This window comes from Corvus kubaryi, unplaced genomic scaffold (genome assembly GCF_017639235.1).
Source record: "Corvus kubaryi isolate FWS band 111438036 unplaced genomic scaffold, C.kubaryi_AGA036_p1.0 split3-73, whole genome shotgun sequence".
Classification (NCBI taxonomy): Eukaryota; Metazoa; Chordata; class Aves; order Passeriformes; family Corvidae; genus Corvus; species Corvus kubaryi.
The window spans coordinates 15,040,128-15,064,913 of record NW_024582091.1 but is presented as its reverse complement, the minus strand read 5'-3'; the positions used below and the strand labels follow the sequence as shown (position 1 = coordinate 15,064,913).

The 24,786-nt window shown below is 38.3% G+C and overlaps 1 protein-coding gene across 2 annotated transcripts in view; it reads right to left on the bottom strand.

The window, feature by feature from the left end:
• Nucleotides 1-11,328: 11,328 nt before the first annotated feature.
• The window catches only part of LOC121659072 (cytochrome b5 reductase 4), a 32,877-nt gene continuing 19,419 nt past the window's right edge, over nt 11,329-24,786 (bottom strand). For both annotated transcript variants that reach the window (XM_042016854.1, XM_042016855.1), the window contains 6 exons: nt 19,475-19,615; nt 18,143-18,295; nt 17,376-17,526; nt 14,350-14,436; nt 12,814-12,978; nt 11,329-11,939 (listed from right to left, as the gene is read on the bottom strand). In XM_042016854.1, the coding sequence (XP_041872788.1) occupies nt 11,885-11,939; nt 12,814-12,978; nt 14,350-14,436; nt 17,376-17,526; nt 18,143-18,295; nt 19,475-19,615 (752 nt within the window). In that variant the 3' untranslated portion in view covers nt 11,329-11,884. The remainder of the gene's footprint in view (nt 11,940-12,813; nt 12,979-14,349; nt 14,437-17,375; nt 17,527-18,142; nt 18,296-19,474; nt 19,616-24,786) is intronic.

Sequence of the window (24,786 nt, the reverse complement as noted above, 5' to 3'; positions counted from 1 at the left end):
AATATCAAGCTGGTGGGTTTTTTAACAGAACTAATGGCAATACCAGCCAAGTAGTTTGTTTTACCAGATATTTCAGAAAGTGACTTGCACAGACAGGATAGGTCCATAGTGTCAGGATAACTCTGATGGTAGGCTGTAGAAGCAAAGGACAGCGTAAACAAGTCTTGACACATTTGCTCTGTTGTGTAAAGTACCTTACCAAGAGTGAGAAGCACAAGAGACAGAGGGAGTAATTGGAATAAATAAAAGATGGCTTGCCAGGAAATGTAGTCATTAGGCAAAATAAAGATGTTTTGGATCCTTGCAGAGACAAAGAGGCCAATGACCAGGAAGGTAGGACAAACAAGAAGCTCAACACAGACTTCCAGGTCCTTTGAACAGATCAGAATTTCTTGTCAGTGGCGATAAAATAATACATCCATGAATATGTCTGAAGGGAAGATGGGACATATTTTGTAAATAAGTCTTCTATCTGTCAGCCTAAACATGCCTCACCAGCAGCACTGGCTGCCAATGATCCAGGAGAACATGGTTTACTCTCATCTCAGAGTACTAGCAGAGACTCTTCTTTAGAAGATGATGTGCACAGAGACCTTTCTCTGCAAATTCAATGTATACATTCAGATCCCTGCACTTACCTAACACAAAAGCTGAAACAAAGGCCCCACACCCACATCTCCCTGGGGTTCACACAGACAAGCCTTGCAGTGCTCCTTGGGATGAGACACGTCACCTGCCACCAATGGACTGAATTTCTTTTAAGAATCTTGCTCTTTATAAATAATGGGAATCCTTGTAATAATTAGTTCCTTTTCTTCCATGGGTTAAAGGATTTAAATTATGCAATTCTGACAGTGACTGTGGTAATTATACCCCTGCAACTACATAACAGATTATTTTCACAGATGAGGTAGATTTTATTAAAAAACAGTTTCAGGTTTTGTTTTCAACAGCAATCTAGACTTGAAAAAACCACCATGTTTACAGAAGAATCAGGGGAAACCCGAAACAAATTAGCACTTTGATTAAATTCTGTCTGGGCCAAACATATTTTTTGCCCAATGTGAAGCAAGGAAGGAGAAGATATTTACTGCTTATGTTCATCAGAAGGGTCCCCTGCAAGCCCTGCAAAATTACAGCAGGAGAATGTGCATTCAGGGCCTGACCTTGGGCTCACTGAAACCAAAGAAAAAAAGGTAACACTTTGCACCTTGGCATCACCCCTAGATTTCTGCAGGCACATTACAGAATTTCATGCTGGTTTAATTTTCTAACACTTCTTTAGCCATCACATTCCCATCTCTAAGCACCCTTGTGAACATGTCAGTAAAATAACACCCACTGGTCAAAACATTTACATTTAGCTCCTCTGTTTTCCCTGGTTATTTATCTTGGCATTTTTTCAAGAAATGCTCTGAGGCACTCTGAAATTGCTGGTTGTGTCAAGTTCATGTTCTCCTCAACACCTGTGTTTCTCTGTTATGCTGCCATTTCTTCTCTTCAGTGAAGGCTGAGGTGAGAAAGAGAGAAGGAATAAAGTGTTTGCTGCCTTTCACCTCCACCAACACATGAAATCATCCCAAGCTAGTAATAAGACAGCAGGCACTATTTTCAAGTCCACATTTTCATAAGTGACAGATACTGAAGAGCCCAGGTCAACTTTAGAAAACAAACTGCAGTTCTCATTGTTGCTTCATTCCAGTTTTAACTACCACCCAGGCTAGGCAGTACATTCAGTCCCAGCACAGACATCTATATGGTCAATTGTGTGCTAAAACAGGCACTATCACAGGATCAGTCAGAAGTGGGGTTTTTTTCTGTGCCTAGGAGCTCACATTCTAGTTGCTGGTGACAAAACTACTGCTGAAACTATTTTCAGCACTTTGCAACACAAACCTAGGTTGGAAAGAAGAGTTCACTCACTAGACCTTATGATCAGGAGCATCTTTTAGTTCCAAGGGGAAGGATGAACAGTGGACATAGAAGCAGGCTAAGCCCATTGTACCTCAGTTTGCTTTTCCAAGGGTCTGATGCCAAAGCATCTGCCGAGGTACATAACACATAGATTGCATCCATATTTGGCCAGGCCCATCCCTTGCTGAAACAGTGTCAAAGAAGCATGGGCCAGACATACCTTCCATCATACACAGCAACGAGTACAACAGATGCTCTACACAAGTACTGAGAAACGTTTGCTTCCAGCAGAAACAGCACAGGCAGCTTTGCTGAGCAACAGCATTACCTGTCTCATTTGGGGTAACGGGAGCAGTCTTTAACAAGCCTCAGAGAAGGACCTTCTCTACAACAGGGCTTTGAGGATGCTCTTCCCAAGAGATCACCCATCTTCCTTTTACTAAAACCTTTGACTTGCGCTTGGTTTGAGAGCTGTTTGTGCCAGTTCACTGACAGGGTGCAGGTCCCACCCTGCAGGACTAGGGGCATAGAAATAGACCAAGCCAGTTGTTCCCTGCATGCTTTTTACATTGTTGGCTTCCTGGCAAAGCTCCTCAGAAATTGCTGGGCAAGGGATGGCCAGAAGTTTTTCATTTTGTGGAAACAATTAGACAATTTGATGAGAGAAATATGAGAAGACTGAAGCATCTTCACTATACCAAATTTTCAACCTAGATTAAAATCTGAGATGAGAGCAGTCTGTCAGGATGGAGGATGAAAGACGAATGTCCCACTGATGCTGTACCCTCACAAAAGACCAGCAAGGTCAGGAAACCCCATCAGAGCGGGAGTGACCCTGCTTCCTAAAGCCAACATGCATTGAGCTGAATGTGCATAGAACCCCAACCTACACAAGGGGTGTTTGCAGTTGCTGGATCAGTCACCTCCAATGTCTAACAGAAAAGAAGTAATCCTTGTGCCTGAATGATGGATTTATCCTGCTCTCCTGTCAAGCAGCACACATTAAGAGATACTTCCAGATAACCCCACTTCTCGGGGTCATGATCTGTCAGCAACTTTTTCAAGTGTTCAGGTTGTGTGAGCATCCCAATACTCAATTCATAAGCATTGCTCCCATGCTTAGAATTTGATTAAGAGCTTTACCAAGAGGAAATCCCACTGCATTAAAAAATGTATATAACCATCATTTATTAAGTATTTTTTTCATACTTATATCATTATTATTTACTGAGTAAAATTCCACTATCTTTGGGTCTCACTGTACACAGCCTAACAGGATACAAATTCTGAATTTGCCTCGCACTCATTCTCCCTTGAGTACATAAAATTTATTTGTAAAGAGTGCCACGATACCAGTCTATTTGAAAGGGGAAATAAAAGCAAACATGCTTTCACTTAGGAAGCTGTTTGGACTGCCAAAACTGCTTCCTGCCATTAAAAATAGAACTGTGCATGGAATACAAACAAAAATTGCATCCTGTGCCTTTTTCTGTGGAATTTATTCACCTGAGACATACTCTGGTGTTGTTATTTTCCTGTTTTATTAAATATGACATTTTTCTGTTGGCTTTATTCCCCGTGAATGGAATCTGAACTAAGTGTTGTTCCAAACCACCCATGGCATGGTCCATCAGTCCAGCTAACTTCTCTCTTATGCTGAGCAACATTTTCATTGCTATGGTAACTATACAGTTGTTATAGGACTAGGGTAGCAAATCAGTTTAGGTAATTATTTCTCAATTCCTCAGATCCAAGGGAACTCCTGCTTATTCTGCTATATCTACGTATGTTTTGGGGAGCACAGATATTCACTGATTACAGAACCTCTTTATAGCCACATCTGCAAATGGAAAAAACCACTCCTGCCACTGTCAAGAAGACCACACTTCATGCTGTCAAAGGGTTCTCAGCCATTTGCAGAGACGCAAGGTTATGTGCATTTTCCATGTTCATGCCATAAGATAGTTTTCAGAGTTGGACTAGAGAAACTAATACAGATAATCAAAGCCAGGCACCTGAAAGAAAAAAAGTTCTGGTGCTTTCAGCTTGTGTGTCAGATCAGGACACCTCAGTGCCTTGCCCTAAGACATTGTTTGGCTTTTTAATAGATTAAACTGTTCCAGCACAATCTAAGCTGTCCATCAGTCTCAGTTTATGGCTTCTGGTGTAACAACTATGGTTCAAAGGTACCACAAAACCAACCACTATGATGCAGCACAGCCAGACCAGGAGCATTAAATCTGCTGCACGATTTTGCTGGAGGATTTATTTTAATCATTTATAATAATTTTTAATCATTTATAATTTTTTAATCATCCTTAGCTTGCAGAATATAAATTCAATTTATTTTTCTGCTGCCTGAAAGAATATACAAAAGTATAATTTCTAGTTGAAACAAACTAAGCAGTTATGCACAGGATTCATGAGTTTTCTTGGCTTCTGGCAAAGGATGAAAAAGGAAAGGAGCTGCACTCAATTTTTCTTTGTAGACGTTTTGAAGTAGTCATTTCAATAATCAGTAGTCATACTAATAATCAAACTAATAAAAGTTTGGCCATTACTTGCAAGTTTTGTTGCCAGATCTTTATTTGCTATTAATGTTTTACAAACTATTTTCCAAAGCAATTATTTGCTGGGCTGGGAGAAGCTCTTTTGTAGCTATAGATACATCGACATTTTATTACTAAATTATTCTTATTTTACTAAGAGAATGCCAGGGAGTGCTACACAGATTTAAATGCTCACCGAGATAAGGAACACCTTAGCACAAGGCCTTATCAAGAGAGATTGGCAAATGTCTCCCTTACATATGCAAGACACCATTTTCTTATGTCCCTCAACATATGCTAAAGGAGTGTGTTGAGGTTTTCTAATCTTAACAAGATGTGTTTTGCTGGGAGACGCTATTTCTCGTCTTAGACAAACTGAAATAAGAAAAAAAAAAGGAGGGCACACAAACAGCAAGAAGAGACTTCCAGCTGAAATTTGAGATGGTTGATCTGAACTTGATTCTCTTCCTCAGTTACTCAGCTTAAGGGGAAAGGAAAGAGAGCAGCACGGAGCAGAGGAGAGTGCTCCTGAGGAGAATGGTGAGCACAGTGTTAGGCACAGGGGACAGAGACACACACACACCAGTCATGAGTGCTGTGGAGTATATAAAGTATATAGGTTCATGCATATGAGGTGGTTTGAGACCTTAAATTGGAGGGAGTAGGGTAGAGAGACATTTTGAGACAACAGCATTGAATAAGGCAAGCTAAGCTAGAGATTAGTTGCACTGGACAAACTGATGTATAAACAAGTCTGAAAAATAATACACCAAACATCCTGTATAAGCAGAAGCTGGTGTATTATCAGTGTAGAATTCCCTCCCTTGCCCTTACTCCCTGACCATCTGTGCTTCTGCAGGACACCATTGCAAAGGCCTGATCGAAGGTCTCTTGAGTGGAGTTTTTGAGAGGCTATGTCTCAAATATAAACAGAGCCTAGGAGATGAGTTCAAAAGGTAACCAAAGCCTCATAGGTTCACATTTAAAACAACTGATTTATTTATTTATTTATTTATTTAAATATGAATAAAATATCTGATAAGGCTTTGGTAGCCATTTGCATCATCAACTTAGAGAAATGCAAGAACAAGCTGACTCTAATTAGGGGAAGACCAAAATTGTATAACTGAATATCCACTCAGGCCTATGGTGCACCAAACTCCTGCTCTCCAAAATGGCTCTCTGCAGGAGCTGGAACACTCCCCATGTTCTCCAGTATGCACCAGTCCACAGCCTCCAAGGTGTGCGAGACAAGCCCTTCAGCCTCTACTTCTCTTCAGTAGAGGCATGGTGAGGTGCAAGGTTTGCAAAAACGCTTGGCAGGGTCCATCTGTACTGTACTCACAAAGCCCAAAGCTAGGGGAGTACCAGCCCTATGGTAGCCATCTCTCTCACACTGGGAGCCTGAACAGACACAATGCAGCCTATGCCAAGCTGCGTGGTTCCAGGATGCCAGCTTGGGAGGGCTGGTCAAGTCCCTGACTTTTCTAAGAAGAGGACATAGCAGTAACTCAGCATGTAAACATTGCTGGCAAGTTTCCTAAAGTTCATGAAAATACGGAAGGGAAGATATTAAGTCATTAAAATTGCGTCACTTATTTTGAAATATGCAGAGGAATCTCTGCATATAAGTATTATTTATCCAGACCATTTCTTATTTAAGATTTCCCTATTCAGTATTCTTTATAGAAAAATAATTGCACAGAAATTTCTGCACCAAGAAAGAATAATGTTCATTTGACTAGTGTACTGAATTTCAGTTAATTTATTTTTCCAGAGAGGAATGATGCAGAGTCTTGAAGTGACAATAGATGGATTTAAGATGGTTATTTAAACACATTTTTAGACTTAAAACATGCTGCCATAAAGAATCTACTCTGCTTTTATTTATTCATCTTGTTGAATGGCTACAGGGTGGCAGCAGGTGAAGATGACCTTACTTAAAACTCACATAGTGTTATTTAGGAGCAAACTCCACTGCTCCAAACAGAATGAGCTACCAGAGGCACTGGATGCACTTTTTAACAGTGACTCAGCCTGCTGTGGAGGTAGGAGATAGCTCTTCCTTAAGAGACACATGACAACTGCTCACATTGGTGAGCACTGAGGTACTCAGCTGCTCTTTGTGCCACCTGGAGTTAGTTTTTGTGCCCCTGCATTTAGGTATCTACCTTCAAGTTCCTAATTTTTAGAAGTCTTCCCCACAAAATTTAGGTTACACTCTAGATACCGTCCTTTCTCTCTCCTCCCCATGGTCTAAAAATACCTGTAAAGGCCTTTCACCACTTAGACCAGTGACATATGAATGGATCACTCAAGACAAGAAGGCCATTTTTAATTTCATAGTGGGCAGAAGCCCCTAAATTATCACCTTCCTGGACATCATTTCTTTCACCTCTCAAGCAGCTGACGTTTAGACCTGTCACTTGTATCTCCCATATCGCCATTTTGGAGCATGCAGCAGAGCAGGACATCCCTGCCTTCTCCATGAACACCATTCATGGTGCAGTTTTCACAACTTTAACTGAAGCAGATGACTCTTCCCTAAAATGGTTTGTCTCCTCTTCATCTTTTATGGAGCTGATGCTCAAAATTTTACTTTGTGTTCTGCACTGACCTTCATTTCATCAAGAGGGACACAGCTCAAAGCCGAGATCAACAAGACCAAAAGGGAAGCAAGGTGACCCCCTTCTTCCATCCTGAGCTGCTCGAGTGGTTTAGCAACTTTCTTCCTCTTTACTGGGAATGAGCCAGGCCCCACTTCTAACTTAAGTGAGTAGAAAGGTCCTGTCATACTGTGCTTTAACTAACATATCTGTCTTTATACACATTGGTAAAAGCTTCTCTTGTAGGACTAACAGTCTAGTCAATTCGAGTAGCATGAAGTCACTTACTCCTCTATCACATAATCTCAAGTGCTTTCCCACCCCTCCATTTTCTGCCAGGTAAATACCTTTGTATCTTTTGCAAGTTGATTCAAACTTCTTGTTTTATTTGCTTTTAAATCCACAATAAGTAGATCTTCCTTACCTTATCCCACTGCATTTTAAACAGATTCCTTATTTCAAATAGGAGAAAATATTTCCAACAGGATCATGTTTTCTACCTACAGATGCAAATGCAGACAGGATTGCCAGCAGGTACATTTCAGTTAGAAGCATTTGCAAGTTGGTGACAAAACCCAGACATTCCTTTTTGACCTCTACATGCCCAATCATCAATAACAGGATCAATAAATTCCTTGGGAAGCTAGAAAACACACAAGGCAAGTGCATTTCTCATGGTTAAATGCAGAAAGATATGCAAGTTGGGAGGAACATTCTGCCACTTTAAGGTTTAAGACCATCATCTGCATCCTAGGGAGCTCCTCACTCCCTTCTGGGACATCCAGCAGCAGCTCCTGGCAGATAACAGATGCTCAGGCTTAGCAGCCAGCACGGACTTGACACTTTTCTACACCTACTAGAATTTTTTACCTGTGTTGCCACAGCAACTCAGCATGTCCAGTTTGTGTGAAGACAGTAATCTGTTTCCATGGGAACTAAGCACGCAGGCCTGCCCTGAAACTTCAGCTGGGAAAATATGAAATTTATCCAGTAACAGGAAAATCAAAGAATGAAAGGCAGGCAATTAACTAAGAGAATTTGTATTGCATACTCATAGGACTGTAGAGAGAGCCACAGAATATTTACTCTGAAGAAGAACTAAGTAAATTTGGACTCTGAGTAGAGTGTTCACATACTCTAGGACAGCTCTGTAAAAATACAAGGTTTTTCCCCTCAGTGATTGGCAACTTTAATATTTATAATATCTGCTCAAGAAGTTGAAAGTGCTGTGGTACAGAGAGTTTGGGGTTTTGTCAATCCAAATTCCTCCAGGCTAGCCTAGAAAAACCTGCTCCAAGTAGATTTAAATATCTGTAGAATACAAAATGAAGTAAGCTTTTTCTTGCTGCTGATTGTGTGAAAACAGCTATTTTAATAGGACCATTTAAAGTAAGATCTGGAAAATCATAGAAGTATTAATTCTTTAGGAGTGCAGATATATATTTTTTAATAACCATATACAGGAAAAACCTGAAGACAGTTTAAAAAAAAAAAAAGACACCAAGAAACCTAAACCTGCTTTCATAGCGCTATTACTTTACATCATTAGTGATCAAAGACCTAGTTATTGAGACAGATTTAAGCAGTGAACTGGGCTTCAGATATAGAAAATACTGTCTGACAGGCATAAACTGAAGGAAAAACAAACAGACAAAGAAAAAGAGATGCTGTTGATAGGTCTGGCTTGCCACTGAACATCTCAAATGGCCCTGGGCACCCTGAATCCCATTTCCAGCACAGCTGAACCAACTCTCAGACCTGCACAGGCTGTGCTGATTTGAATTCTAGTGATTACAAAAGGAGCTTGGAAATGTAGCTCTGCCATAGGCAGGTCATTTTAGACAACTCGTTTTCAACCTAAATCCTGCTCTGAGGAGATCAAATAGACAGAAAAACCACTAAATGTAAGTAAGGTGTTTAAAACTTTATGATTTTTTTTCTGCCATTTCACCCCTTGCCCCATAACTTTTAAACACATAATAATGCAAAGGATGAAAGAATGGGAAAGTATCTCAACTTGACAAAAGTAGCCATGGTACTTTCAATATCATCCTACAAAGGAAAAAAAAGGCTACAAGGTAGTGCTTATATAGGCAGAGATAATTGTTTTGTGTGTAAAACATGTTGATATTCATCTAACCACAGAACACTGTATTGAAGGAATGTTACTAGAAGCACTCAAGTGAATATTTTAAGTACTTTGTTCCTCTTGCTTCTTTTGTAAGTCACACAATTTGCTTTGTGCTATACCTTATCAACACCAGCTAACATATGAACATGGAAAACTTGCAAGAATCGCAGAATCATTTAGAGTGGAAGAGACCTCTAAGACCATCAACTCCAACCTTTGAGCAATCACCATCTTGTCAACTAAACCATGGCAGTAAGTGCCATGCCGAGTTGTTTCTTGAACATTCCATTGGATGGTGACTACACCACCTCCTTGGGCAGTCCATTCCAATACCTGACAACCCTTGAAAAAATTCTTCATGATGTCCAGCCAGAAGCTCCTCTGGTGCTACTTGAGATTATGTCAGTGGTTGCCTGGGAGAAGAGGATGACCCCCACCTCGTTACAACCTCCTTTCAGGCAGTTGTAGAGTGAGAATCTCTGAGCCTCCTCCTCTCCAGGCTAAACAACCCCAGCTCCCTCCTCAGCTGTTCCTCATATGAGTCACTCTCCAGACCCTTCACAAGCCTTGTTAACCTCTTCTGGACTCATTCCAGCACCTCAATGTCTTTCTTATAGTAAAGGGGCCCAAAACTGGATACAGGACTCAAGCTGCAGCCTCATCAGTGCTGAGTACAGGGGGACAATCACTGCCCTGGTTCTGCTGGCCACACTACTGCTGATACAGGCCAGGTGCCATTGGCCTTCTTGGCCACCTATCATGTTCAGCCACTGTCAACGAGCATCCCCAGGTCCTTCTGCTGCTTTCTAGTCAAAAAGTCCTGTGCCTGTTTGATCACATTGCCAGCAATAAAGGTTAATTACAAGAAAAAAACCGACTGCCAGCAGCTCCATTTTAACTGCTGCATTAAGGCTGGGATGATTCCTAATGCAAACAGCCAGACCATGAGCACTGCTGCCTTCAAAAAACATTTCCACTTGATTTTAGATGCTCAGCCTGGTGGCCATCACTTTAGGAATGTAGTACAAAATTTATAACCTGCAACAAGTCTTTCAAGTATTAGAACAATGTAACTAAAACTTAAAAGATACACTTCAGGCACTTTTAACAAGTTGTATCACACCTAGATTAGCAACTTGAAGTAATGTCAAATGACCATTTGTTGCTGAGCTACTCACACAAAGATCTGTTATGAGTAATAACAGATCTATTCAAAACTCCAAACGAAATCTGAGACTTTTAGAAGTATGACAATTAATCCTAAACTGCATCTAAAAAATCCTCAAAGTGCCTACAGTTTTTAGAGCCAGTCCTGGGGAAAACAAGCAACTCTTCAAAGCTCCAAAGTGAACTTTCTGCTGAGATAAGCAAAGTGTCCCTCCACTAAACTCCACTACAGGTACCAAATTATGACTCTCCTCAACTACAATCTTCTGAAATAACTTGTGACCTATGGGCAACAACTGACAACCACATCCTTTTCTAACTTCAAGTCCAATAAACTGAAGAGGAGCACTGAAGAGATGACGTTAAGCACAGCCAGTCACTGTCAGATAGCAATTTTAACCTAATTTTAAAAGGGTATCATTAAGACATTTTTCATAAATGTATTAATGCACAATTACAAGTCTTGCTTCTTAGGAGGAAGAAATATCCATTCAACACAACAGGAAGACATAAACAGTACTAGATGTCACACAAAACAACGCCTACATACACTACTGACAACATCTAGAACAGGAGTAGCTGCTTTACTGCTTTTTCCTCCAAAATCCTACTAGGCAGCAGATTACTGCCTCATGATAACACATTATTACTCCCAATAATGGAGTAAAAAACCACACTGATGGAAATAACCGTATTTAATACTAGTGCAACCTGTCAACTATTTTTAGGTATTTCTGTGGTCCTGACCCTGTTATATGTGCTGTTTTATCTTCAGATTGCGTCATAACAAGGGATGCCTGACAGTCATGTGATCATATGAGAAGTTTTGTGGGAGACCAAGACTCCATGGCTCTATTTTGAGTTCTCAGCTGGAGTACTAAGCTTATGGAAACCTTTCTTTATAACATTATTAACTAAAAATACAAAAAAAATTTGCAGAAATACATGAAGTAATGTAAAATCATTATTTTTTTTATTTGATATAAATTTTATATTTTACCAAAGGTACTTTTCCTCTTTGTTTACAAAGCCAAAAATGTATTTGGATCACTTGCACGTCAAACAGAGACATCAGATGAAAAGGGAAATTTTTCAATGACCGATTACCTGAGTTACAGTGCAATATTTAATTTCAGACAGTATTGCTCTTAGGACTTTTTACAGTAAGAAATAATAAGCCTTATCAAGTCAAAACCTTAATCAGAGCTTGTCGTAAGTTTAAGAATTCTCATGAACCAACAACATGAAACACCAGACATAATGTATACTATACTTTTTTGCTTGCCTCTACAATAAATTAATACCCTGGATGACTTAAATATTAGCAAAAATATTTACAAAAAGAAGATAAAACACAGTATAAAACTTTTTTCAAAGATACATGTCTTCCAAGAAACAGTTTGGTACCAAGAGTGAAATTTCAAGTCTTACAAAATTGTTTCTCACTTATTTAAATTCATGAAGATAAATAAATAACACTGAATTATACAAACAAACATTGATATCCTCATATGGGTTTATGCAGTAAAAGCGTGTATCTCTTCTTGGGAGTATCCAAGATCCTTCAGATATCTGAAAGTCAGAAATCAAGTTGGTAATATTAATATTTGGAACTCGAAACCCACCACAGACACAGATGAAGCATAACTTTAGCACCACTTCCTTGTTTTTATTCAGACATGCACAATGAACTTTACCACTGCATTTAGAAAACAATCAATGCCCAGGAGCTCAGATATACTACATGAACTTTTTGGGTAATGAAAACCATTTCAAAAAAATAAATACAGATATCATCTGAATTATTTCAGATTTCTCAAGAGGAGGTGTAATTATTGGTCAATACACCTTGACTTCAGCAGGAGTGCAGAAATGCAAATGATGTCATATTGGTTCAATATTTTGAAGCTGGGCAAGAGAAATTTAGACGAGCTTTTATCTTTAAACATGCATATAAAATAAGAAAATATTAGGTACAGGCACAAATGCATTAAGTTTAAAAAATAATTAAGAAAGATGTTTGTGATAGAACAACTACTTTGAACTTCTGTAACTTAATTTATCAAGCTAACACCAACAAAGAAAGCTTATTTCCTATTATTCCAACTTTTCTATGACCATCAACTTAAAAGCAGCATTTAAAACCCTGGGAAAAAAAGTTAAAGAACTGTTTTTAGAAAGTTCTGGACAAGTTACTAGAACTCATGAAACTTACATATTGCTGATATTACTTAGCTACACATAAATGTAAATATATATCTCAAGTATGGTGCAAGGTGGTTTTTTTTATAAACCTTTTTTTTGTTTTAATTTTAAAAGTTTTCTTGTAAAGCAGACAACGTAAGGCCATTTTTGAAAGACTACCAAATCAGAAACACTACAGCTGATTAGGTGATCAAATTTTAGAAAATTTCTCACTTTCCAGTTCATCATTTAAAATACTCACTGTACTCCTTGTTCTGTAAAAGGTGATGGACCACAGATGCAGATAAGCACCTTGGAGTCTTTTCTGCTTCTTTTCACCAACTCAGAGAGAAGAGATGAAGAAATCTTCCCCTGTCTACCTACCCAGTCTTTTGTTGGTTGTGAAAGAATGAATTGAACCTCAAACCTGGTAAGCAGAAGAATATTTCATAAATATTACCTCAGATTAGAAATCTGCTACACAAAATGCTAATGACCAAGACACTGATGTTTCCTATGATTACCTTCCTGTTCTGCTCAGCTCCCCACTGCAGTATCAGATCTCACAGATATTTAGTCATTCCTACTCATCAAGTCAGTCAAATCACCTCCAATATCGTGTATTTATTTAACCAAATCTTTCAATGTTAAAAATTCCAGCTTTCTATTTCACCTTACAAAAAAACCCCATCTGGGACCAATTATGATACTTCAGCACAGATTTTACTGCTTCATTATTCACTTACACAAATGTTGGTGTAGCTCAATATAAAAGTAGTGAGATAAGAATGCTTGGCCAAATTCATGAAAATGTCAGAACAATTTCAGTAATGAGAAAATAGTACAGTTGGTTTCAAAAACTCACTAACAGAATAGTAACTAAGTAAAAACCAAGCACTTCTGTATCTGAGGCTCCTACTGAAAGAGAGAAAAGCCTTTTATTGTAAATTTGCACAGTGTCTAGACTACAAAGCTTTGAATGTGCCAGACAACACTAGGGTATGAAATAGTATTGATTTTTCACTTCAATGCTGTGAAGGAACAAGCGGTTTCTACTGAGGAAGAATTCAACTAAGAATTAACCATAAACAAAACATATTTTTATCACATAAAATCTGAGCAATGACAATATATCTAGTGATAACAGCACAGTAACTGAAATTAAAAGGTAATCTGATAATCCTGTGTCTCCTGACAGAACTATGGCCTGTTGAATTAAGTTGACATTACATGTGCACTACTTGCATTTTAATCTGCAATTACATTGTAATTGAGGGCAAAATGCAACAATTATTAAGGAAAAAATTAAAGTAATGAGCCTAATTAAACTTTGAATTTCTACATAAACATTTTCATAACCAGTGACACCAAAAAGATTTTTATAAGACTTCTCTAAATTTGGAATGTTGCTCCCGGGGTACATTATCCTCTCTCTCTTCTGTGCTCCTTTTTGCGTATCTGTGCTTCCTATCGTTAAGGCTAAGGCAAATTTTCTTCTGCATCAAAAAGCTTCTGTTTTAAAAACCATCTCATCTAACATATCATCTCCAATAACCATCTATTAAACACTGTCAGGTCAAATCCCTGGCTTCCCATGGCACCTACAGACCATAACAACATAGCTTCTGCTATCCATCTGCGACCAATGGATCTCCTTGCACTCCCTCATTATATTGTTAGCTAAGAGCTTACAGAATCAGAATCTGCCCTGGTGCCAAAGTCGTACTGTTAATCTAAGCCCCAAGACTTGTTCTGTACACAGAGAGGTTACAAGTTGTTCTCCACAAGAATAAATTACCTTTCATCTTTAAGAGCTAACTGCTCTAGTTGGTTTCTCCAAAGTATGTCATCCTCGGTTTTGTTGAAGAAGATCAGCTTCACTGTCCTTAAAAAAAAAAAAAAAAAAGAAAAAACCAACTAAAATTAACTGCAGATAGTTTCTGTTAAAGAATCAGAACTTAATGCATCATACAGATACCTTTTAATTACATTTTTTGTTTGTTTCCAGATGCATTATAAGTGAAAATGAGACACACAGAACAAGCTTTGGAAAACTTGCCTGGTATAGACAAAACAGCCCCAAATCAGCTATGCTACATCTTTAAACACTAAAATCATCCCGTTCAGAAGCTAGAATGTGCCAGAATCTTTACATGCTTCCCACAGGCCACTTCTCTGAAAACATGGAAAATAAAGCCAACTACACTAACCTAGTGCTCTCAATGGTGCCATGGTGCACCACAGCATCGAGTGTTATTCAGGTGGGGGAAATGTCAATAAAAAGTGCATAGGAAAGTCATGCATTTTGTTCACTGGGCACAAAAGTAGAAATTGGTTATTTGGAGAACAATGTTTTGAGACACCCTTACTAGTACTCCCAGGGGTAGACAAATATATCTGCTGCAGTTCTGCTCAGTACTTAGCACTATAAAGAAGAGAAACTCCAAACTTGGAATGAACTGGTTGCAGTTTTGCTGGAAATAAGGGAGAGCACAGCTAAAATGAAGAAGTGGAAATTTAGATATGGTCCCCACCAGTAAAGAAAAGGTGATTGACAGAATGATGACTAAAATTTAGATAACAAATAAGAAGCTTCATCAGCCCTTTGGAAGGAAATAGAGTGAATCTAACATACTGGAAACTACTTCAAAGGGTGTAGATTTTAATAAACTAAAAAAACCTGGTATGAACGGTCTTATGAAAACTGTTCAGAAAGAGGAGTTAGAGACCCTCAAAGGACTTTAACAAAGAGGAAGAAAAGGAGACAGCAAGTTAAAAAATCACCTTCCAAACAAGAATGATGATGAAAGTGGGATACTATATTAAAAGTGAATATGAGAACAGAGTGGTTATTTAGGAATGAAAAGCTGGAGACAAAGTAAGATACAACTATCAAGGACACTCAAGAATAGACTACAAGCATCCTATATTGAGAAGACCATTAGCCCCCTACCTAGTGTTTAGTGCCTTTGTGCTTCAGACTTCTTTTAAGAAATGTACCTACCTGACTGCAGTTATACACAACCAGTAAAAAGGAGCAAAAAAACCTCATCTTAAAAAGCAAGCATAGAGGACCAATATTCTTTTATAGTTAATACTTTGGCCAAATACAATTTGGCCTGTAAGAGGAAACAAGGCTGAAGAAAGAGCATCATGACTTGATGCACAAAAGAATAGTGCAGCTATGAAGAGAACAAATTGTTTTGCCCATTTACAATAGGAAACAAATAGACTTACAAGACAGTAGGCAGACTTTGTCTAGACAGTAAGAATGAAAATCCAATTATCCAGGCTCATTACAGCAAATGCTGCCCAGGGAAGCTGAAGATTCTCCAGCATTCACAGTGCAGCCCCAGAGCTTCAGCAGCACTCACCCAGCACTCCAGAGAGAGGTTGCTTTTTGTCACCAGACAAGGTGACAAGTCTGTCATTGTACAGGTTGTTCTTCAGCTTTCTGCAATTTGTGTTTTAGCATGGGCAATCCAAGCTTATGGCAACAGTTACTTTGCAAAGTAAGATAATTCTATGCAAATTATATTTATACTGTTCATATATACATACATATATATATAATATATATTGTATTTATACATATACATATACACACACATATGTCATACAGAGAAACATGCATGTATTAAAGACACTTTGGTAGTACTTTCCCAAATAATAAACTGAGGGTTAAAGAGCAAATATAAGGCCAAGAAACTAAATTGCCTAGAACAGTCAGAAAAACAAAGGTTTAAAGTGTTTATGTATAAATAGAACCTGTCTCAGTTCAAGTCATTCAACCAGCCTCCACAGCAAGAAGGAAAAATTAATTTACTGTGACTAGTAAGGAAACAGATGCTGCTGCACCCTGAACTAACACTGAGTTCCCATAAGAAATTGTGCTGAAAAGAGCTAAAAATGTGCTCCCAAGCACTTTGTCAGATGATCGACTCATCCTTTGGATTCACAATGCCAGTCAGCCACTTTTTATTTTCTACTGACAATACAGGACATTTTGGAAGAGCCGAACAGTACGGTCTCTCTCCTCACAGAACAGGATTATATGTAACTGCTGAAATAGAACAATATAGGTATAGTGTCCGGATTTAGGGTTTGTTTGGTTTTTTAAAGAAACAAACTTTTGCAGGACATGGCATCCTTTGTAGCTCTAGTATGTAGATTAAGTGAACAATTAATCTCCCTCTGTTGTTTCAAAAGCAGAAGTACTCATTCTACAGTTCTGAAGGACAGAAAAACCCATTCCCTTGACCAAACACAAGTAGTGCTTTCTTCTGTAGATTTTACAGAGTACAGAATGCATATGCAATACACATCTTTTCATGCACTTGAATATTTAACGCTGTACTTACATAAGTGACATACAAGTCTTTTGTGAAAACTGGAACTCATCTGGTAACAATGTGTTACTGGTGGGTAGCAGGTGAAAACCACAGGCTAACTATTTTAATGTATCAGAGAGAAGCTATAAGCAAACAGTTGCAGCTCTCCTCAGTCCAAAACCCAGTATCTATATTGTAACATTGCTATACTAAAAAAAGACACTCAAATGTGAAGCTAGTTAAAAAAAAAACCTCCTCGAAGTTTCTACTCAGTGAGCTCATTTGCACCACAACTAAATTCCAAAACGCAAATCGGTCCATTATGTTGATGGTAGCCAGTAACCAAATATGTGCAAGTTGCCTAAGCTTCTGACAGATTCTTCCCTAAAGCATGCCAGTTTTTGGTGTAAGTTCAAGAAAAATATTTTCATACCATTTTATTTGTTAATTGTTTTATTAACACTGAGGCTTGTGTGTAAAGAAGCCCACATACCTGAGACAGCTAACTTCAGTCAGAGCAAAATTCAGCAGCTTAACCATTGGTGTGAAGCCTGTGCCTCCTGCCAATAAAATGAGGTCTTCTGAAGTTTGAACTTGCGACTTCTTGAAGTTGCCTTCAGGATTGCTGACAAAAATATAGTCTCCTTTATTTAAAAAATAAAAAAATTAAAAGGTAAACATTATTTGCTGAAAACAAGCTAATTAGCATTCTGATTTTTTAAAGGCCATTTCAAATTGCCTTCATCTTTGTAATACTAGGGTTTCTTTCAGAAAGGTACTATACACTTCACATAAGGAACATTCTTGTTAAAAGAAGAGATGTATAATTAAAATGTTTTGTCTTGATGGATTTTACACAATATGAGTACACAAACATTTGCAAAGTCAGCGTTAAAAATCTACCTCTGTATCTGAAATGGAAAAGGAAGTGCACCCTAAGTCCCATAAACCAGACCTCCTTTCTTTATGCAAAAGTACAAGAAGTTGTTCTCAGAGCATATGGCATCAAAGCCATCAACTATAATGCGTGACACAGTTCACAGACATCAGTCAGGAGAGCTGTCTGTAATGGGCAACTCCTAGTTACAGTGAGGACAAGCCTTTACATTCAGGGAATGGAGAATAAGGTTTAAAAGAAGTTTTAAGTCTTGGTGTATGGGTAGGTAAACAATAAGAACATCACAATACTCAGACAGTGAATCTTTGAAGATGGTGCAATTGCTGCAAAAACGAATACAAAACCCCTCAATGCATATTTACCAATTTGTAGGTGGTCAAGTGCCTGTGTGAACAGTCCACGGGAATAAATTTTAATCATTAAATATATATGCACACCATTATGGCGAGGTGGTTCTTGGAAATCCAGTGGCAAAAAAGGCAATACAGGTGTGTATGGTTTTACTACCTCTGTCCCTAGAAAGTAGACAGAAAGATAGCTCAAATAACATGAGAAGTACTCTACATCCAGATACTACAAACAAATACCAAAATAAACAAAGAGTAAATAAATAACCTGTATATACCATAAAAATAACACCATCCCATGCTTTTGTGCAACTTACTACTTTCCACTGCATCAGTTTTTATTTCAGAATTGGAAGCCTTCTACTTCCAATTAAAAACTTGAGTACATTATTTCCATGCTACTTAGTGATTCAGGATACAGGATGAGAAGATCTTCAGTTATCCCCAAAGAATATGAAAATCTAAACATTTTCATTGATTTTCAAGTACCACAGCTTGATTTATTCTAAATTTAAACAGCAGGTTTTTAGTACTGCACAATTGTATTTTCTTGCAGTATCATTTCAAAAAGCTGTTGTATGATAAAAAGATCTCAAGAGCCGGACACTAGTAAAGAATGAGGCAGGGAGGAGGAGGAGGTCAAAACAATTCTTAATTAATGGATTTTTAAAAATTCTGAGAAGTCTCTACTATGTATAGTGCAATCCAAGTACAGTGACCACTATAACTATTAATATGCAAATTTTAAGAAGTACCCTTTAAAATAATAAACTGGCTATTTCTTTGACCTTCCATTTTCTTGAGTTCACCTTTTACAGAATTTTGAATAGCACATTGAAGAAAAGCACATGCGCTTTTCTAAACACATTCCTCTCATAACCTCACGTTATAGTTAATATTGCGCAACTGGAGTGTAAAGCAGTGTTACCATGACTACTATAAATCCCTCAGAAGAAAAAAAAAAAGAAGAAAAAATTGCAACAGTACCCTCCTCCTTTCAAAAAAGCTGCAGATTAAAAGGAACTGACTAATGAAACATCACACACATACAGTAAGCTTCCCACACTTCAAAGATGAACAACACTGCTTTGGTAGAGAGAATGTTTTAAAGGGAGAGTTGAAGGCGGAGACAATAAGGTCACCAGTAAATGCCAGTCATCTCAGTAGTTAGATTTTCGTTAATATTAATCCAGTCAGTTCATTATTAAGCATCATTACTGTGATCCTGGAAGCAGAGACTTGCTAACAACAACCAGGGAATTAGCGGCCATGGACTTGGCATTCTCCCAACACTATGAAAAGGATTTATGTAAATATATCCATTACTACATTCTCAATTTTTCTTACCTGCAATAATTTGTTTGAGGTAAACATGTTGTCCAGTGGGAACATGGAGATGTGTGCCCTTAGGCAACATTAGGCAGAAGAGTCTGGTGTCATGGGTAACTTCTGTCTTAGAAACCAACTTGCATTTTCTGTAAAACAGCCCTAAAAACATGATTTTACATGTTAGTTAAGTCCCAATCTGTCATTCTATTATTATTTATATTTCAATAAGAGAGAGAGAAATGTGTATATTTCACTATGTACTTATAAAAAGACAATAAATAAATGCTTCTTGTATAATTACTTATAATAATTTTTATAATTTTGGACTAAAGACTCAATTGTAATCTTACTTTAAGAGCCTCTGAGTTATTGACTGGGAAGAAGTAGAAAAGTACCAAAAACTATCAGAACTCCTTGTACTGCATTGCACCTATACTGAGTTTGCCATACAAGTACAGCATGGGTACACACAGGCAGACTGAAACCAGCAAATGAAACATAAGCCAGCACAGCAGCACACTCCTCAGACTATCCACACCCACCCAGCAGGCTGACGGAGGTCATTCTGCACCTCTGCTCTGTTCTTGTGAGAGCTCATCTGGGGTACCGTGTTCAGCCCTGGGGTCCCCCCCATAGGAAGGATATGGACCTACTGGAGCAAGTCCAGACAAGGGCCACAAAGATGATCAGAGGGCTGGAGCACCCCTCCTTATGAAGATACACTGAGAGAGTTGGGGTTTTACAGCCTGGAGAAAAGAAAGCTCCAGGGAGCTTATAGCAGCCTTCAATAAAGAAGATGATAGAAGTAGTTTTTCTTCCTCTACCTTTAGAAGAGCATTTTTCAGTTAGGCTTTTGTTTCAGCACTGCAGTATTTTAGCTCTAACCTGGAATATCAGTGTGATCACAGCACCACACTGCCTAAACAGGTTTGTAAGTCACGGGAACTTTCAGGGGCTATCAGGTACTGGAAGTTCAGCTCTGCAAAGAACTAAAAAAAAAATAAAAGAAAGAAGAAAGAAAGAAAGCTAACAAGCAACAAAATCTGGGTTGCTTCGCTCCGATGAGGCCGAGCACGGGGCACCAACTGACACTGTACCATGCTGTAAATCAAGTCCCTCCAGATGGGAGAGAATTTGCTGAAAGTCCTTGCAAGGAGTTTCAAAGATAAACCAAGACTTTTCCTTGAGTTTCAATGCTTGCAGATAGTTGTTTATTAAGTCTTATCAGAAGAACAGAGCCACTAGCATGACCCAGGTACAGCATAGAGCACAGAAAAGCAGGAATGAGGCCTCTCTATCAAGATTTACACAGCCTTTTAAAGATATTTTAACCAATAGTTACTAAAAACGTACATTATTTTCACTTTCCTACCAATTATTCAGTAACATGGGCAGGAACTGCGGAATTCTCTATCCAATCATTCCAAACTACTTTTACTGCAGAACATGGAGTAGTAGAAGAAGGAGAAGAAGGTTTAGAGAATAACAACAATCCTCCATTTTGGTATTTTTTACTCTTATCTATTTACTATAAAGAGAAGCCCAAAACTTCTAAATTTTTCACCCTGTGACAATCTTACACAGTAGTCTATCACCTAATTCACACCACTGTATTTTCTAGTTCTTGTCTGACCATTGGTAATTTTTTCCAAGGTTTGAGGCTAAAACAGTGTTGTTCAGGGGGGTAAGAACCCTTAAAAACAGGCAGAGAAATATTCTCGGCACTCTGGGTTCCTACACAGCATTATCTAAACTTCATACATCCAAAACAAGCCAAGTAATTTTTTAAAAAAGGCAGGGAGATGAAGCCACTTTCCTACAATAATCCCACTGTGTCATTTGCCAGTTTCAGTGAAGAATTTGCGAGCAGTTCCAGTGGATATTTTTATGTAAAGCCTCTCAAAATTTGACAGATTCATGTACAAAAATACTTGAACATGACATCGTTCTAACAACACTTTCTACATTGGAGCAATTTCAGTGAAGTAACATTTCCCCTTTCTTTCATGGCATTGAAAAATACTCATGTTGCTCACACAAATAGCTGAGCTACTCATGAAACAGGATGAGATGCAAAGGAAATTCCAACTAGGCATTACCATAAGGATGGTCTGGTCAAACACAGGGGCAGCTGCTCAGAGGGAGACTGTTCTTGGAGGTATTCAAACCTAGACTGAACAGCTTTGAGCAGGAAGTTAGATCAGATGACTTCCAGAGCTCCCCTTCAACTAAGTCAGTCTACAATTGTATTATCTGTTAAAGGTCTTAAGAGTTAGAAGTACAAGCACCTTTATCTTTTGTGTTTTGCCACTGCACCAGCAGATGCTTCTTTACTTCCTGACTTCGATCTCATGTTGATTCTCATTTGACAGGAATGGACTATCAGAAAATGTCTGATAAATGCTTATCACTTTACATGGTCTTAATCCTGATGTGCGTCAAAAGTCTTTCTTGAGTCAACACAACTCTTAAAATGAATCTTGCCTGAAGGAAGGCTTATGCAAGTTTCCAGTGAAGTGTCCATTAAATACAAATCAAAATGTAAAGGAAATTCTAGCATTGCTGCAGCTCAAGTGATCACTGCCATTGCTTTCTTACTCTTTCTTCCAACAGCATCAAAGAGAATCCCAAGTCAGTACACCTGATTGAACTTTACGCTTAGGGCTACAGTTCACAAACAGGTAACAATCCCTGGACTTTAAAAAAACACAAGAAAAGCTTTAGAGGGGCTCTAAACAAGACAGCCTGTCCAATCTCCTTGCCCAGTGATCCCCAAGAGCCATTTAAGGACCACGTTGAGTATTTCAGCAATTTCACCTAATGAATTATCCTTTTTCAAGTAACTTATCTGTACTACAGTTTCCTTATAACATTTTGCTCTTTCCAGATATCCTAGATTAAAAACACAGCTAAAGTACAAGACAGTACAAGACAGCTGGAGACCAGATAAAGAGTGCCCTCTGACAGTGCAGTCAATTGCTGCTTGAAGGAACAGACATTGCTATTAACATTCCCTTTTTCACTAAGGGCAGGATCACAGCCTGTCAATTCAACCATAACAGACACAAAATAATTTTAAATAAAGGAAAGCTTTCAATAAACAGTATTTATCCACACATCGCTTGAAAGTTAAAGGTTTAAACAATATGTTCTAGTTCAGCCACGCTTCTTTCTAACTGAATTTATCTCCAAAGGTATAAATAAACTCTGCTGGAACAGTCAAGCATCTAAATACATTCAGTTATGCCTCAAAACATACATTCAGGTTACTAAATCTCAGCTGCATATGCAATTTGTGCATGGACTAAATTAGGATCAAATTTCTTATATACCACTACTGGTATATATACCAGAGTAGATTGCCATGGCAGTTTTCTGCTTACACTGGTTTTCTTAAATTATTCAAATAGCTACTAGTGAGTTATCCACTATAAATGCCTACAGAGACATAATGTAATGCTTCTGACATGGAATAAATCTTTCTTTATTAAGATTTTCTCACATCTTTCACCCAACATCCTACAAATCCCTTATTTTGAATGAACAAACATTTCAGATGAATCAAAAGAATGCCTAAAGCTCTGAAAAAATGAAAGTCAGTAATTCTATTTCATACCAATCTTGAAGTAAAGCAGAACATCAGCATCTCTCCAGCTATATAAATATTATGAAAGTTTGTGGAAATTTGTTTTCTATCCTTCTTTTGAAAAACAATACACAATAAGATTGCAAAGTACAGTAGCCAAATAAATATGCCAAGATTGCTGTCAATTCTGCAGACTTAAGAACTGCTTAAAAGGATGCGTGAGGTTGGTAATATAACCCTTAACACTCATCAGCTAATACTCTTACAGATATTTGGGAGTGGAGAAAGAAGTTTAAAAACTGATTCATCCACTGAATCACTGTTCCCTGACAATTTTTTCACCTTTCCAACCTAATTCCAGCCTTTTCCACATAAATAACCTTTATCTCCCCTTTTCTTTTCAATTTGCCATACAGAACTTTTGTCTTGATTCATTCAATATAACTTTTTAAAACAAGAGACCTTTCTAAGTGAACTTCTAGTTTAGACTGTAGTCTTTGCTACATTAACTAAAATTAGTTCCTTATCAGTCATTCCAATAAAATCTGAAGCCACAAGAAAAAATGACTGTCAAAGCAGAAAACCCTTTCAACAAAAGGAGCCAGTCCTTAGTAGCAAGCTGAAGCCAAACAGTTGGTTGTGTCAACCCACGAAGACACGTTAACTGTCAGATGCTGAAGACCTACGATTTGCTACTATACAGAAGCAAAAGTTACTTTTCTCTCAATTTTGGATCACAATGCCAGTGTCCAGCAGCAAGTCATAGTGGAGAAAGTCATTATTGAGGAGGTTAGGTTTGATTAAATGCTTTGTAGACATCAAGAGTCAGCACTGCAGCTCCTGATCTAGGAGAGGCAGCCATGCAGCCCCTCACTACCAAAGGCTTGCCACAAAATCCAATACAATCACGGGCTACACATCATTCTAAATTCAGCTTCCTCCTTTGCTGGAATCAAGAACTACAACACTTCAATTCATAGGCATACAAATTCAGTTTTACTAACAAAATTCACTTTTACTATCATTATCTGCTGTACAGATAATGATACCTTTTGGAGAGTATCATCCTTCTGCGTACTGCGTGTTCTTCCTTGTCATGAAAGGGAGTCTAAGAATTTTTCCTTAATCATGTTTTTTGCTTTTCTTCACTGATAAAAATTTAGTCACAATTCTTATTTCTTAGTTACCAGTCATAATCCTAGTGACACTACAGTGGCAATATTAGCCTGTTGGCTTTGGAAAAAGCCAAATTGCTCCACTACCCTTCTATCTCAGGTAGAGGAATTCCACCCCATTCCTAGCAAGCATTTGTCACCCAAACATGTCCATCAGCCAGCTGAAAGTTAATCCTTATTTTGTTCAGGTTACTTGGTTATAGAGCCTCAAGTACAATTGCTGCCAACATAATGGAGATTAGACCACACAGCTGAAGGAAGGTGGCTGCCTACCACTCCCAGCACCAGCCCAGTCTTAAGAGTTAAGACAACCATGAACCCTCACTGCTGACCATCAAATCATCAGTACCCTCAAATGCTTCCGTTAATTACTAGATTTCACAAGCTAGCTCACATTATCCAAATAGGCCGGCCATGCTCTCCCCAGACAGCCTCTCTCCCCTCCCAAAGTAACATTCCCACTGAATCAATACCTTCTAAACTTTTCTGGGTTCCACAGCACCCTGTCACAGTGTAAGTCTCACTGATATACAGTAAATGCTGCAGCAGCACTCTGCTCCCTTCTGGTA